Below are 17,480 nucleotides of genomic sequence, written 5' to 3' on the forward strand. Positions count from 1 at the left end.
TGAGAAAGAATAGAATTGGGGCATATTTAAATCATAATTGCACCATTTTTTAAAGAGTATTTCACTTTTGTATTTGTACTTACTTAACTCCCAAGGATGCCACAACTATCTCATTTTGTGATTTTGCACATGGTATGTCTGATGATTTCATGAATTTATTTAGCATATACTAAGTGGGGTATTCTTAAGCCTTGTATTTTAAGCTTACACTGTTATCGTCAGAATAAGTGAAACAGTGTATTTGAGATGTAGTCACCTTGATTTTCATATACGTCTTCCCACATTTGCTTATCATTTCTTCATCTTACTCATTTTTAGTCATTTCTAAAGCTTTTTTAATCCAAGGATTCTGGAGAGTTGTTACTCTTATTGCTCATCTTTTCATCTATAAATGTTCTATAATAATTCTTATTTGTGATGTAAATAGTAGTGAGGTTGTTGACTTTTTTTAAATGTAAGTCAAACAGTGTGACACTTTTCCTGCAAAATATCTTTTCTTTGTTTTGTTTTTCATCTGTATGTCTTATACCTTGACCTGAAAAGGAAGACTGTCCAGGTTTCTACCACTGAAACTTGTTGCCTCTTCCATTATTTCAGCTCTGGAAAGGAAGAGAAATGGAAGTGAAAAAGTTGAGCATTTCCTGGCAGTTGTTGATAGTTCTGGTTCTGATCCTGCAAATTCTGTCTGCGTTGGCTTTTGACCCGTACAGAGTCCTAGGGGTCACTCGAAGAGCCAGTCAGGCTGATATTAAAAAGGCTTATAAGAAGCTCGTCCGGAAATGGTAGGTGAAACAAAGAAATAGTTTAATATAAGCTTAGCAGTTTTAGCAGGAAAATGAAGCCTAATTAGCTTTTATTTGTCTCTATGTTCAATAAATATATAACATATATCTGTCTAAAATATTTTATTTGGGAGGTCTAATGTTCATGTTTTTCTATAATTTTAGTGATGTGACCCAAAGCCTGTGTTACTGTGAAACCCCCTTAATTGCCCTAGATACCATTAGCATATTTAATATTAAAGTAAGAGGGAACTTTAATGTTTAAAATATATTTGTACTCAACAATGGATAAGCTACCCTTCCCGTGATGTTATTCATAAAGTAACTCCTCATGCGTGTCATTGTTAAAGGCAACACCATTCAATCCTATTTTCTAGACTATTTTTAAGCTTTCAAACTATTTTAGAATAAGAGCTTTCTGCCCTCAATTTTTTAAACGAATATTCGGGGATTGAGTTTGTTATTTTATAGAAAAATCAGAATTTTACCTGTAGATATTATATATGCTAGAGAATATACACATGTTTATGAATTAGCAGGATAGCAAGAAATTTAAAACTTATTTTGGACAGACAGCATCAGTTTCTTCCACTAATACTAATACTATGGACTTGCCTAAGTAGAAATGCTGGATTATATAGCTGGAAGGGAACAGCAGGAGGGAAAGAACATGGGAGACTACAGCTGGGTGAACCAGGCATAAGAACAGGAAGAAGGTTTGGGATGGGAACCATCACTGAGCACCTATATGCTAGTCTCCATGTTCTATGTTTATCTCATTTAAACCTTATAATTACACTCTGAGGGAGGGTTTTGCTGTCCCAGTTTTATGGGTTAATTCTGTATTACCTCTGGCTTCCATAGTTTGACCTTCTGCACCAACAGGTAGTTTATTGCTTTTTTTTTTTTTTTAATCACTTACCGATCTGGGCAGAAGTAAGAGTGAGTAAGTCAGTGTTTGGGTGGGAAGGAAGTCAGGCAGGAGCAAAATTGCAACATGCAGATGGCATTGCAGGCTGTGTGTGACTGCTGACACCATTATTCTTCAATGAAACATGTATCTTAGCTTTAAACTGGTTGCAATACAGGTAAAAGATAGTTTTAAAATAGAATGTTTTGAATGGATATTTTAGACCTTATCCATATCATGAAGAATCCAGAATTGGTTACTAAAAAAACACAATTTCTAATTATGCATGGGCTCTTTTCAGGGACTCTTCACAGTAAAATCGGTTTTGACATCACTTCAAACTCTTGCCTTTTTATGTTTAAAGCAAAATGTATAAATCTGCAATGAACTCATAAGGTACTCACATTCTTTTGTACAGGGCATGGCCTTTGGCAGCATTTTAGAAGCAGAAATGATCGCTTGAGTATGTAAGACCTATTAAAACATACAGTTTTGACTTTGCTGTCTTCAAAGCTGAAAAGAGTATTATATTAATTAAATGAGTTATATGATTCTCTTCCTTAATTAGATTCTCTTTAGGAGTAATTCATCACCATAGAAATATATAGAGTATCATCCAGTGAAAGACTAAAATTTTACTTTACCTTGGATTTTCGCTGTACTATTTTCTGCTAAATTTTGGCTGTGGCAGTGTTTTATCGCTGAAATAGTCTGTCTCCTTTTGTAACGGTTTCATATGCACTGAAAAATAGTAGTGTTTTCTCAAAATGAACTATAGCAGGGGGACGTGGCTAATTGCCAAATTGGATTTGTAGCCTTCCTCTCCTATGTTTTATAATAGTGTTGCTTAGACTTCTCAAGAGTGTGCCCCTTGCTTTGTGAAACCATTTAAAATTACTTTTTTTCTCAGGAAAACTGTTTGTCTTCCAATAAAGAAGTTTTATCATAGGTACTTTTCTTTTGTCATCTACATTGGCAAAATAAACAATTCCTCCCACTCCAAAGAAAAGAGTTACAGAGAACAGGTTACAGAAGGTGAGAGTAGAGGAACGCAAAATTTTATTTGAAGCAAAGGGGTATAACATGGCCAGTCACCTGAACAGTAGATTTCTCTAATACTTTATTACTTTTAATGTTTATTTTCACTATTTTTTGTATTTTTTAATTACAGTTGTCATTCAAACTATATTACTCTTTTTGCCTTTGTTTTTATTCCCTTAGAGGTAGCTAGACCACCTGTAGATGCCAAGTACAGTATATTCTTCCCTTTGAAATGTAAAGGATATGTATATATTGCAGTTTGTGAAATGCTTCATGCACTGAAAATAGCATTGAACAGTACTTTCCTAGAGCTGAAGTTATCTTTTTCTAACTGTTTTCAACATTGTGCTGTCTCCCTGTGATTAGAAAAATATTCCTTATAAGCTGAAGCTGTCCTGCAGTTCCTCTGTTGCAGGATCTGTGGTTTTAACCCAGCTGCCCTCACAGCTCTCTTTGGTTCAGTCTCTTTAAAAGTCCCTTCCCACCCTTCCCCCAACAGAGTTCTGTCTGTTAAATCTTTATTTGTATGATCGAATAACTTTTATCTTGTCAGCCTCTAGCCTGAGTTTGAATATTTAAAGCACTTTTTTTGTCATCCAGAAACATGCTGCAAAACCATCACCTTGTTTCGTTAAGTCATACTATCTTTTCTTTTTCTTTTCTAATCCTTTATTGTTTAAAGTATTACATATGTCTCCTTTTTCATACTATTTTCATTATACCAGCTAAGATTTTCCCCATTAATATTCATAATAAGTGCCGAAACCGGTTTGGCTCAGTGGATAGAGCGTCGACCTGCGGACTGAAAGGTCCCAGGTTCGATTCCAGTCAAGGGCATGTACCTGGGTTGCGGGCACATCCCCAGTAGGAGATGTGCAGGAGGCAGCTGATCGATGTTTCTCTCTTATCGATGTTTCTAACTCTCTATCTCTCTCCCTTCCTCTCTGTAAAAAATCAATAAAATATATTTTTTAAAAAATATATTCATAATAAGTATTAGTTAGGGAGTGATGTCCAAATTCAACAACCAACCTTTTGTAGTTTCTTTTTTTTAGTGAAATCAGAATATGTGGTATAATTCATTAAAAAATATGTTCCTGCTAGAATAAGTTGGTCGAGTTGCCAATTGTTTTTATTCTGATATACTTGGTGCTGTTTTTAGTAGTCATTTGCTTCCCAGTGGATGTTCTCTTTCCAGAACCTTGACTAGAGGAAATTTACTAGAAGTTAGCAGAAGTGATTACATAAAGAATAAAGTCTGTAATAGAGTTTCAATAAAATGAACACTGAAAAATTAAACACTGATTTAGATCTTAGGGGGTTCTGAGGACATTAAACCCAGCCCCTACTTTCCAGGACTTTAAACTCCCCAAAGCTGAAATTGGTATAAACACAAGCAGATTACATACTAAGATATGACCACAAGATGGATTATTGCTGGCTGTGTATAATAGCAAACAAATCGTTGTTCCAATATTAGTTGAAATTATTTTGCTTCTTAAACTGTAGACTTTGCTCACATCTTAAAACATGTGGCCTTGAAAACGTTCTCTATTTGCAGGTAAAAGGCCTGCATAGGTAGAATGTGATAACCAGAGTAATAGTGAAAACTAAAATGAGCTAATTTGAACATAGCAGCAAGATGCTATTTGAAACATGGTTGCTATTAAACAAATTCATGTTGCATCCTTAAAGCTATTTCCTCTGTCTAACTGAGAAGAAATTGATATCATTGATACCGTTCTAGCATTGGGATGAAATGCCGCCGTCGGAAGAGAAGTTGGTTCTTACAGAGAAATGACTTTAGCGTGAGCCAGCGTTAGCCGTGTTGGGGAGCATGTAAAGGCACACACGTTTCCCACCTTTCCTAGAAAATGCTGCAGGACAGTCTCCTGTTGCACTTGGAAACCGTGCCCGGCTGAAATACTTTGGGAAGAAATTGCCTGTTTTAAAGTTGCATTTTTTTAATAGTTATGTGAGGCAACTGATTGCTTCTGCTGTTCATTTTTAAGAAAATGTCCTAACAAAATAGCCTTCCACTTGCCTCTGAGGTAGGGAACCTTGTGGACAAGGATGTTAATTGACCGTATGTGAAACATTAAGCCCATTCTCACTGCCTGCCCTTTTGTGTTTCAGGCATCCTGACAAAAACAAACATCCTCAAGCAGAAGACAAGTTCATTGAAATTAGCAAGGCTTACGAGGTATTGTGTCAAACTTTGGGATGCATCCATTAGCTCTTATAAAGCATGTCTAACTGTGTAATAAAGTCTTCTCAGACAGGGCATATTCCCTATGCCCTTGACCCAGTTTCTAGATGATGGTAGAGAGACCATATTTGGCCACATCCAGTGTCAGAACTAGTACCTGAGCACTTAAGCTCTTTTTTAAAAAATGGCCTAACCTGGCCGGTGTGACTCAGTGGTTAAGCATCAACCTATAAATCAGGAAGGAGGTCATAGTTTGATTCCTGGTCAGGGCACATGCCTAGGTTGCAGGCTCGATCCCCAGTGTGGGGTGTGCAGGAGGCAGCCAATCAGTGATTCTCTCTCATCATTGATTTTCTATCTCCCAATCCCTTCCTCTCTGAAATCAGTAAAAATACTTTAAAAATAAAAATTAATAGTAAATGGCCTATTTTAAAGGCTTTACTTAGAATTGTAGGATTACCGTGAAGGTATATCTCTGTTTCCTCTTTAGAAACTTACATGATGTACTCCGTTGGCAGCACATATTCTAGAAACTTAAAGAACTACAGACCAATTTGCCTGTAGTTATTAATGTGACACAAGGTTGCAAATACATTTAAACACAAGATTTTCAACAGTTTTCTAACATGTCAGCTTAAGTAGTGTGTCCAGAAGACACAAAGGATAAGCTTCCTGCTTTGGGCAGGGTAACGCTCTTCACCACACAGCCCCGCTCCTAGGATGACTTATTCCTAAAGCAGGGTCTCAAATTTCAGACGTCAAAGTTATTTCTAAGTAAAACAAAGTCGGCCAACACACAAGACACTGAACTCAGTCTGGGGTTACTTTTTGGTGTCCAGCTTTTCATATTTTGGTTTGAATCATTCCAACTTCAATGGCATGACCTAGTCAATCTTCCTGTGGTTGAGCCCTGGTGGTTAACATTATGTTAAGTTTTATTTGTTTTACTGATGTGCTTAGTATTATGATAGTTCAAAAGTCTTTAAATCCAAGACGAACATGAGTAAGTGACTGGAGTAATTTGGTCTTGAAATACTTAATGTTTCTATTGAGAGAATGTTCTGGATGTAGAGTGACTGATTTAGAATATCTAATCATGTCATATCTACATTTATTTTCTTCTCATATCTTCCAAGCTGCTTACAGGAACATTCTTTGGGTAAACTTTTTTTCGTTCCTTAGATTTCTTTTTTTTTTTTTTTCTTTCTGTCTTTATAGATTCTTTCCCATGAAGAAAAGAGATCTGAGTATGATATCTACGGGCAGGGTAGAGAGAACCAGGACCACCAGAAGCAGCAAGAGCATCGCTTCCGCCAGTTCCCAGGAAGTTTTTATTTTGAGGAATCGTTCATGCACTTCCCCTTTGGTTCTGAGCATCAGGAGCCCATTGATGAGAGACATTTATTGCACTTTTCATATTATGTGAATAAAGTGGTTCCCGATAGCTTCAAGAGACCCTACCTCATTAAGATCACCTCAGATTGGTGCTTTACCTGTGTCCACATAGAGCCTGTTTGGAAAGAAGTAGTCGAAGAACTGGAAGGATTGGGTAAGATAATTTTATTCACTGGAAGATGTTTATATGGGAGAATGTAACTTTCTAAATCTTGAGTCTTATGGGATGTTGAGGAGAATGAACGGTATGATTTTTCTTCACAAGTTCATGGCGACTAGTATTTTCCAAGGACACATTTTCAGGGGGAAATGAATCAGCCAATTTCACTTTGCATTATTAATTTGAAGCTTTACCTATATAATCTTCTAACATCTAGCTGGGGGCCCAATGCATAGGAGAAGCTTAAAAATGATTGGTGAACAAAACAGCCCTCAAGCATCACTGTTAAGGCTGGTAGGATTTTCAGATTATTTGTATGGTATTTGTGATTTCATTCTGTATATTAATTCTCGAGGGCTGCCATCACAAAATACCACATAAACAACGGAAATTTATTTTCTCGCAGTTCTCGAGATTAGAAAGTCCAGGATCAAGGTGTTGGCAGGGTTGGTTTTTTCTGCAGTCTCTCTCCTTGGCTTGCAGATGGTGGCCTTCTCCTTGTGTGTTCACATGGCCGTCTCTCTATGTGCGCATGGTCTGGTGTGTCTTTTTCTGTGTACTAAACTTTTTATAAGGACACTTGTCATATTGGATTAGGGCCCACCCTTATAAGGCCCCATTTTAACTTCAGTATGTCTTTAAAGGCCCACTCTCCAAATACATTCACATTCGGAAGTCCTGGGTGTTAGGGTCTTGCAAGGGGTGGGGTGAGGGACACAATTCAGCCCATAACATCAGTGGTCATGCGTTACCATTCTCGATTGCAGGTTAGTCTTTCCTTTGTTTATCGTTACCACTTAGTGCCGGGAAAACCTTAGTGATCCAGGGAGGGTATTTATTTTAATAACTCTGTAAAGTTAGAATTACTGAACTAAATGTGTGTGTGTGTGAGAGAGAGAGAGAAAGAGAGAGAGAACAAACCTATTTTGAGTACTAAAAAGGGACAGACCCAGCCTGAGGGGTATGTTTCTCTGGAGAGGGCACGCACTGTAAAACCATTGGTTCATTTCTTCTAAAACAGACGTTTCAACCTGTCGTTCAGAAGCACTCAGATACTCAGATTTGCCAAAATGCTTTCCTGAGATTGAATATTAAATGACAGTTTTTTGTTAAGTGCCTGATATATAGGAAGCACTTAATAAATTAACCTTAGAAAATCTCTGATTAACTAGGTTTTCTAGTTTACCAAAGTTAAATTTTTGAAAGTGCCCATTTTATAAGCTTCTTTTAAAAATCTTCCTGAAATGTATTAGTCTACTTTCTTCAACTCAATGACTGTCAAGCACCAACTTTTTACTTATTCTTTTGAAAGGTGATTAGGAGTTGGTTGGGCAGGAAGCGGGGGAGTAACATTAGGGCAGAAGGAACAGTGCCAGCAGAGCAACATTGTCAGAAGAGCCAGCAGCAGCAGGGTGTGGCTGGGTGTAGGTAAGGGGGGCGGCCAGGAAGAGCTGGGAGCAGGTAGTAAGGAGCCTTACATTCCTGGCTAAGGAAGCTGGACTTCATTTTTTAATGTGTAATAAAGCCAAGGAAAGCTTTTATATAGAGGAGTGACCGAATCAGACCTGCTCTATAGAAAGCTAACTGTTAAAGCTCCGTGAAGGACAGGTTACAGAACGTAAGAGTAGAGGAAAGGAGGTTACCAGCCCTGACGAGGCAGCAACCACTGGCCTGAACTAAGGCAGAAGGCAGAAGGAACATAGAGAGGAGGACAAGTGTCAGATACCCCCTCTGCTAGGTCATAATTTCACACCAAAAAATGAATTAGCATTTCTTCAACTGCCAGGGACAAAAGGCTTCATGTAGGTCTCCCATACTTTTCAGGTATAGGGATCGGCGTGGTCCACGCTGGGTACGAGAGGCGCCTGGCCCGTCACCTGGGAGCACACAGCACACCTTCTATCGTCGGAGTCATAAACGGGAAAGTCTCCTTCTTCCATAGCGCGGTTGTCTCAGAGAACCTGCGACAGTTTGTAGAAAATCTTCTTCCAGGGAACTTGGTGGAGAAAGTAAGTACCTGGCTGAGCAGTAGTTGGCGAGGTGCCTGGGACTGACTGCTGGCTGCCCGGGCTCTACCTGTGGTCACTTGAGCAGGGCAAGCGACGTGTTAATTAATGTATCATTCACACCAAGTATTTTCCATGGAGTCTGTCAGAGACTGAAATTGAACAGATGAAGTAGAGAGACACAGAGTTCCTCCCTGTTAATAACAACTGTGCAGTTTTACGGTCCTAGGACTCTGAACCTAAAATGACAGTGATTCTTATTCCCTAAGCCAGTGGTCTGCCAACGGCGGCTCGTGAGCCATGTGCGGCTCTTTGTCCCCTTGAGTGTGGCTCTTCCTCAAAATACCACATGCGGGCGCACACGTACAGTGCGATTGAAACTTCGTGGCCCATGCGCAGAAGTCAGTATTTTGTGGAAGAGCCACACTCAAGGGGCCAAAGAGCCGCATGTGGCTTGCGAGCCGCAGTTTGCCGACCACTGCTCTACACAAAAGGTTGGACCACAACATATAAGATAAAGGATTTCTTTCCGACTCATCGCCTTGTTCCTCTGAAGATACTTTTCTTATGAGACTATTCAAATTAAGCTCTGTCTAATTGTAGATTTAATGACCATATCTATAGAAAATACCAGATTCCATGAACACAAGTATTATTTTTGGAACTTCCAGAACATATAGTGATGCAACAGTATGATGAAATTTCACATACAGGGGGTTGAGCTAAAGAAGCCAGGCACAAAGAGTTCATACTAGTTTATCGTTTTTATATTTAAGAAGCATTTTCCCCCCAGTCTCTTAAGTTAGGGATCAGAGGAACTCGAACAGGATTCTTGTTTTACTTGAAATGATTTGTTCCTTTAACAATACCAGGGAAAGTGAACATGCAGACATTTCCATCAAATTTCTTCCTGCACGGTTCATTGTCTGTCCTGCAGGATCATTACCTGCAGGAGGAATACTTGGTGGAATTATCTGGAAAGGAAGTTGTCAGAGAGCACGGTAGGCTCCTGAAACCACGATGCGTTGTCCTGCTAGTTCCTCAAGCCTTTACATAACATCCGTTCTATGCCTGGCACTGGGACAAGTGTTGAGGATAATTTTCAAGGAGTTCACAGTCTAGTGGGTGCTCTTTTTCCTCCGGTGTATTAGAGCCGGGAAAGCCTTCCTGGCAGAAATGACCCTGTTCTGTATTTACCAGGTGAGGAGAGGGAAGTAGGGAATGAGTTCCAGGCAGGCAGCGGTCCAGGACAGGAACAGCCTGCTTTGTATGAAGTAAGCATCAGTGAGTGGGAGAGAACTCCATTAGAGCATGAAGAGGAATCTTTACGGAACCTGGGCCTTGGCCTGCAGGTGATGGAGCCATTGAGCAATGGGGAGAAATGATCAGATTGGGGTTTTATAGAGATCATTCTAGAAGCAGAGTGAAAAGATATTTTTTTGAATTATTAACATATTTCTAGATAGAAATTTAATTATGCTTTTAATTTGTTCTCTCAGTAGGATTATTTTAAAGCATAAACCAGGGAAACACAAAAGTAGCAATTCAGATGGCAATAAATGAAATTATGTAATGTATAGATGAGGTGGGCCCACTTATTTTTATCATGTTATGTTTTTGGATTCGTTTCAGCTGATAGGCCTCGCCCCCTTCCTTTACATGCCTTCTACTTTTTGTTTTGTTTCAAATATTTTTTTTTTACTTGAGAGAGAGGAAGAAAAAAAGGAGAAATACCGATCGGTGCCTCCTGCACACCTACTGGGAGATCAAGCCTGCAACCCAGGCATGTGCCCTGTCCGGTAATCAAACCAGCGACCTTTTGGTGAATGGGACAATGCTCATCCAACTGAGCAACACTGGCCAGGGTTTCTACTTTTGGGTACTAGATAGTGTACATTTTACCTGTTGGGTACTGATATTGGGACGTCTTTATTTTCCAATAAATATCCCTGAGCTTTGTTCTGGGATGTGGTTAAGTTCCTTGGGAACAGTGGTCTTTTCAGGACTTGTTTTAAATTTCTCTAATTGAGGACAGAGCAACATTTAGTCCAGGGCCAATTTTGTGTCACCAAAATGGCAAAATCCCATGCTCTCTGAGCGATGAGAGTTTTGACTCTGGTTCAGGCCCACTTATTTTTATTTAAACTATTTTAAAAGACTAATTGGTGAATTATCTTCTGCATTAGATTAAGGTTAATAGATTAAGGTTAGTTAAAAATTAGTCTGTAATTAAGCAAGAACCAACTTTGAAAGCTCATTTTTTAAATATTTTGGTCAGTAATTATTTTAGAAAAGATTATGCTTTCAGAGTTGAAACACATGAAAATATGAAATCAACATCTCTTTCTTTTTAATAGTTTTAGTCAAATGAAGACAAAAGCTTAGTTGCCTGCATTTCTTATTTTTTATAAAATATTTTACACATTTGATTTTATGTAATTATCTGTTGAATGATAGTACCGTGGTTGAAAATTCAATATTGAAATTAACATCCTCTTTTCAATTGAAGGTTACAAATAAAAATTATGTCCAATTCCTCTCTGGCTGGCAGCAAGAGAACAAACCACATGTCCTTCTGTTCGACAAAATGCCGGTTATACCACTGCCGTTCAAGGTACTCTGTGTGCTGGGGTAATGTTTTCTCTTATTTCCTTGGGAAGAACTTGTAGCCTGAGTGTCCTTTTTGTAGGTAAAAGCTTATCCCATGAGAAATGTTCGAAGACTAGAAATTTGCCTTAAACACTGTGCACTGAGCAGCTCCTGATGCTATTGCAAGGCTGTGCTTTCCGCACACATGATACATTGAATCTTCAAAAGAACCCAATGACCTAGACATTATCCCTGCTTTACAGACCAAGATCCTGAAACTGCGAGTGGTTTGTAACAACCCCAGGTCTCCCGGCAGTATGGGGAGTATTGAGTCCCTTGAAGCCTGTCTGACTCCACACCTGCCCTCTCAGTGAGACCCTAGTCTACACTTCCAGCACACCTCTGGTTGTCACTGTGACACGAGATGGTCACTGCCGTCTCACATAGTTGGGGTACAGGTAATTCCTCACACACTCCCTGCCCCTCACCCAGTGTGCATCTCAATAAGATGATTTTTCTCTTTATGAAAGAGAAGAATTGTGTTGAGCTTTGTTGGTGCAGTTTTCATGCATGAACACCATAGAATTTCTACAAGTGTACAAGGGTGTAACAGCCCAAGTGGGGCCATACAATAAGCTAGTGTTCATCTGATGTAAGAAGTCACACTTGATCCATAATTTACATGCTGTGCTATTGACCTCATTTCTTCCTCTCTGTTCTGCCCTAACAGCTGACTGCTTTTGCACACAGAGAGTGTTTCTTATTTGGATATGTGTATGTCGGTTCGAGAGGGGCGGAAGAGATGACGGGGCAGTACAACGTCAACGTCTATGTTCCCACCATCTTGATCTTTAAAGAGTACATACACAAGCCTACAGACGTTATCGAGGTATGTGAGAGCCAGCTGGTTTCAAGATTGCCCTCGCATTTTATCTCGGGCCTTCATGTAAACACTAAACAGCAAAACTGAGCAAAGCAGGTGAGGAGAAGAAACTAGCTTTTCACTTCTTCCTTCAGAGACACAGAATTTAAAAACAAGTTTGTTTTCCATCTGATTGGTACTCTTTTGCTCTAAAAATCATCTTTTTAAAAAAAAGATGATTTTAAAAAAAAGATGATTTTATTGATTTTTAGAGAGAGGAAGGGAAAGGGGTAGAGAGATAGAAACTTCAATGAGAGAAACATCATCAATCAGCTGCCTCCTGCGCACCCCCTACTGGGGATCAAGCCTGCAAACCAATCTGTGCCCTGACCCAACAGCAACTTCTTGGTTTGTGGGATGAAGTTCAACCATTGAGCCACACCGGCTAGGCATCAAAAAATAATCTTTTGACAGAAAGTAGAATGGCAGTTGCCAGAAGCTGGGGGAGTAAGAAAAGGGGAGTTAGTGTGTGATGGGGACAGTTTCCATGTGGGAAGATGAAAAGGTTTGGGAGGCGGATGGTGGTGATGGTTGCAGAACAATGTGCAGATACGTAATGCCACAGAATTACACACTTGAAAATGGTTAAAATGGTAGGTTTTATGTTGTGTATATTTTACCACAAAAATCAAATAATAAACCTTTTCCCCAAAAATGGGCTAAGAATATGAACAAAATTCTGAGAAGAGATTCAAGTGACTAATAAATTCTTTTAAAAATTAAATCTCTAAAAAATAAAATAAAAATAAAAATTAAAGCTCATTGCCCTGCCAATGTTGCTCAGTGGTTTAGCATCGACCTATGAACCAGGAGATCATGGTTTGATTCCCATTCAGGGTACATGCCTGGGTTGCAGGCTTGATCCCCAATGTGGGACATGCAAGAGGCAGCCGATCAGTGATTCTCTCTCATCATTGATGTTTCCTTCTCTCTCTCTCCCTTCCTTTCTGAAATCAATAAAAATCTATTTTCTTAATTAAATCTCACTATTAATCAGAGAAAGGCAAATTTAACATTTTCTTCTCCCATCAAATTGTTAAAGATTTTCAAAATAAAAATACTCAGAAGTGTTGAGGGTAGAAAGAAACAGACACTCTTTAAAATTTTCAGAAAAGCAATTGGGTGGTAATGAATCAACTACCTAGATTCACTCATCAAGAGTACTCCTGATTCATGTCCCTGTTTGGGCGCCTGAGTCCCTGTCATATGCCAAACATTGCACTGCATACGGGTATCCAGCCCCAAATAAAACCAACAGAATTCCTCGTCCTGTATTCTAGTGGGGACCACAGACAGCATAACGTACTCTATTATGGTATGTTAGTGGTAAGTGCTGAGGAGAAAAATAATGCAGGAAAGAGGAATATGGAGTGTTGGGGAAGAAAGTTTTCATTTTAAGGTAAGGTCATGCTTGAGTAAAGACCTAAGGGAAATGGGATTACCTTTTAGGAACCTCTCCCAGGGGAATAGGAACTCAGAGAATTACATACAGAGATGTTAAGTATCATTCATAGCAAAAATGAGGGGGAGATATAAATAACCAACAGCAGGATAATTATTAGTACATTTCAAGCAGGGACCTTATGTAGCCATTTAAAATGGCAATTCAAGAGTACTTAATAGCCCTAGCTGGTTTGGCTCAGTGGATAGAGCGTTGGCCTGTGGACCAAAGAGCCCCGGGTTTGATTCTAGTCAAGGGCACATGCCTGGGTTGCCGGCTCTATCCCCAGTAGGGAGGCAGCCGATCAATGATTCTTTCATCATTGATGTTTCTGTCTCTCCCTCCCCCTTCCTCTCTGAAATCAATAAAAACATTTTTTTAAAAAAAAGAATACTTGCCGAAACCGGTTTGGCTCAGTGGATAGAGCGTCGGCCTGCGGACTGAAAGGTCCCAGGTTCGATTCCGGTCAAGGGCATGTACCTGGGTTTCGGGCACATCCCCAGTGGGAGATGTGCAGGAGGCAGCTGGTCGATGTTTCTCTCTCATCAATGTTTCTAACTCTCTATCTCTCTCCCTTCCTCTCTGTAAAAAAAAATCAATAAAATATATTTAAAATAAAAAATAAAAAAATAAAAAAAAGAATACTTAATTATGGGGATTATCTTCATAATAGAACATTAAAGAGCAAGCAGGATGCAAAATTGTATATTCAGTTTAAACACTGATCTCAAGTTTATAACGTGAATGTGTGTGTGTGTGTATGTGTGCATACACACAAGAAAAACTGGAAATAGGTGAAAACATTAGTAGTAGTTATCTCTTGATGGAAAAATTATGTTAATATTTGGATTTTCAAAAATCCCTATAATGCCCTAGCCAGTTTGGCACAGTGGATAGAGTGTTGGCCTGTAGACTGAAGGGTCCCAGGTTCAATTCTGGTCAAGGGCACATGCCCAGGTTGTGGGCTCTATCCCCAGTGTGGGGTGTGCAGGAGGCAGCCGATCAGTGATTCTCATCATTGATGTTTCTATCTCTCTCCCTCTCCCTCTCTGAAATCAATTTTTAAAAAGTATATTAAAAATATGTATATAAATCAGTGATGGCGAACCTATGACACGCGTGTCAGAGGTGACACGCGAACTCATCTTTTGGATGATTTTTCTTTGTTAAATGGCATTTAAATATATAAAATAAATATCAAAAATATAAATCTTTGTTTTACTATGGTTGCAAATATCAAAAAATTTCTATATGTGACACAGCACCAGAGTTAAGTTAGGGTTTTTCAAAATGCTGACACGCCGAGCTCAAAAGGTTCACCATCACTGATATAGATCCTCGGGTGATGATTTTTTTAAAATTGTTTTTTTAAAAAAGAAATCCCTATAATGAACATGTATTCTTTTACACTTTTTAATGTTATTTTTAAAAAATCAACAAGGACCCTTTGACTGGCCTTCTTTTAAGGAAAAGAATGAGAAATTCTATTTACTGATTTGAGAGAGAGAGAGAAACATTGATTTGTTGTCCCACTTATTTATACACTCATTGGTTGCGTCTTAAATGTGTCCTGACCAGAGATTGAACCTGCAGCCTTGGCTTATTGGGACGATGCTCTAACCACTGAGATACTCAGCGAGGGCCAAGAAATTCTATGAAATTTTTATTTCATTCATTCAGTAATGAATGTAGTACTGCTATGTAATAAATACAGAGCCAGCTCTGACATCCAGAGTTAGTCTTTGTCCCCAACTCACAGTTGGGGAGGAGAGAGACCTAATGGCAATTCCTATCCACTGTAGTAGACGTCTCACTTAGATGGGTGCCATGTGAACATGGAAGACAAGCGCCTGAGACCAGGGGGAAAGGGGAAGGACAATACGTAGGAGGTGGATCGGAAGGAAGGAAGAACAGGTGTAGGAGGAAGGTAATGAATTCAGCTATGGACATAGTGAATTGGAACTGCCTATGGGAAGTCTAAGGAGAGATGGCCATCGGGCAATTGAATACAGGGATCTAGATCTTAGGATGAGCTGGGGATAGAGTTGTGTAGGTCATCAGTGAATGGTTAGAAGCTGGAGTCCTGAGTATGGGGAGATCTCCCAGACATCGTATGTGAAGTAAGAGAAGGGGCCAAGGACAAAATCTGGACAACCACTAGCAAATGAAAACAGGTGCCTGACGGTGACTGAGAAGCTGAGAGAGAGTAGCAAGAAAACAAATGCCATTGAAGGAAGAGGACAGAGGTCCCGTCAGTCGAGGTTAATCTGTGAAGATTGCCTAAATTGCTTTTTAATAATAGCTTCTACTCTGGAGACTTGTTATTACTTCTTCCCCAGGGAAACTTGTAAACCAAATGCAGTTGCAAAATTACTGATACGGTGGATGCTTCACCAATTTGCTCTTTAAGGAGGTAAAAATGCGTGCTTAACATAAACCAAGTTCTCCCAATGATTGGTGGCTTAGTGTGATGCTAGAAGCACCAGTTACTTCGCGGGGCTCTAGTTAATGTGTGTTCATTGGGTGTGCAGTATTTACAGCCATGTTGTCGTTTACTCATGCTTCTGTTGATGGACATTCCCATGCTGTAGGAGCAGCGATGCCATGACCAGGACATGTGTCCCGTGTCCTGAGCACAAGTTTCTCTACCACTACAGTTTTCAAAATGTGGTTCACAGACGCCAGGGTGGTGAGTCCCAAAGGCCCTTGAAGAAGCCTGTAAGATCAAAACTGTCTTCATAACCTTAGACATAATTTCTCCTCCTTTGGGTTGATGCTTGCACTGATGGTGCAAAAGCAATGGTGGGTGAAACGACCAGCAGGTAATCAAGTGCGTAAACCCCACCACCAGTGACCATGTTTTTCTTCCTAAGCCCTTTCCATAAAAACAAGCAAACAACACTCATTTTACTTCATAGCCTTGATGAAGCAGTAAGAAGTATTAACTTTATTAATAAACTAGAGGCCCAGTGCACGAAATTCATGCACGGGTAGGGACCCTAGGCTTGGCCGGTAATCAGGGCTAATCTGTGGGGAAATCTGCAGGGCAATAGAGGGGGGCTCCCACTGGCATCAGCCATGGCTGGCCTGGGGCCTGCGGGCTGGGGGCAGCTCCTGCATTGAGCATCTGCCCCCTGGTGGTCAGTGCGCCTCATAGCAACCAGTTGTTCCACCAGTCGTTCTGCTATTCAGTAGATTTGCATATTACGCTTTTATTATATAGGATAAATTGGCCCTTGAGTACACGTCTTTTGGTGTTTTTAATATTCTGTGTGATAAAATGGGAAGTTTGCATAAAACAGTCTGCTTGATGCCAAAGTGCAAAGGTTGTCTTGAGGACAAGTGTCTGTGTGATTGTGAGATTTGAACTAGAAGGAATTTTTCTACTTCATCCAAATTTTTCAATTTAATGAACTTATTTTTTTAACTTTGTGACATAGGTAGCGATTCCTCCTTGACACACTGATAATGGTTATTTGAGTCTTCTCTTGTTTCCATGATTGGTTTTACCAGAGATTTGTCCATTTTATTAGCTCTCCCAAAGAACCAATTTTGGGTTTGTTAATTCTTCTGTTTCTTCTTTTTCTATAATTTTTGTTTCATTAATTTCCATTTTTACCTTTATTATACCCTTCTTTCTGTGTTTATCTTTTTGCTGTTCTTTTAAACTTCTTGAAACAGATATCTAATTCATTAATTTCTATTATATTCATTTTAATATAACCCTCTAAGTACTACTTTTATCTGCATCTCAAAGTTTTGGTAAATAGTACTTTCATTAATCATTCAAGTTCAAAATATTTTTTAATATCTGATATATTTTCTTAGATCAATAGGTTATTCAGTGTGTGCTTCTTAACATACAGGGATGTTCTGGTTCACATTTTATATTTTCTAGATTGTGGTCTGAGAACCTGCAATATATGGGGTGGGCAAAAGTAGGTTTACAGTAGTTTGTATGGAAAAAATATACAAGAGTAAATAATATACGAATAAACTCTGTTTCATGTACATGCAACTGTAAA

General features: G+C 39.2%; 1 protein-coding gene across 3 annotated transcripts in view; it reads left to right on the forward strand.

Annotated features, from left to right (window-relative positions):
- Window positions 1–17,480, forward strand: part of DNAJC16 (DnaJ heat shock protein family (Hsp40) member C16) — a 29,512-nt gene that overhangs the window by 1,358 nt on the left and 10,674 nt on the right. For all 3 annotated transcript variants that reach the window (XM_070404151.1, XM_070404152.1, XM_070404153.1), the window contains exons 2-7: window positions 598–782; window positions 4,870–4,936; window positions 6,161–6,491; window positions 8,322–8,506; window positions 11,013–11,117; window positions 11,823–11,981. In XM_070404151.1, coding sequence (XP_070260252.1) covers window positions 616–782; window positions 4,870–4,936; window positions 6,161–6,491; window positions 8,322–8,506; window positions 11,013–11,117; window positions 11,823–11,981 — 1,014 coding nt within the window. In that variant the 5' untranslated portion in view covers window positions 598–615. The remainder of the gene's footprint in view (window positions 1–597; window positions 783–4,869; window positions 4,937–6,160; window positions 6,492–8,321; window positions 8,507–11,012; window positions 11,118–11,822; window positions 11,982–17,480) is intronic.

This window comes from Myotis yumanensis, unplaced genomic scaffold (genome assembly GCF_028538775.1).
Source record: "Myotis yumanensis isolate MYYU_CA2020_CCGP unplaced genomic scaffold, mMyoYum1.0.hap1 SCAF_2, whole genome shotgun sequence".
In the NCBI taxonomy this organism is placed as follows: Eukaryota; Metazoa; Chordata; class Mammalia; order Chiroptera; family Vespertilionidae; genus Myotis; species Myotis yumanensis.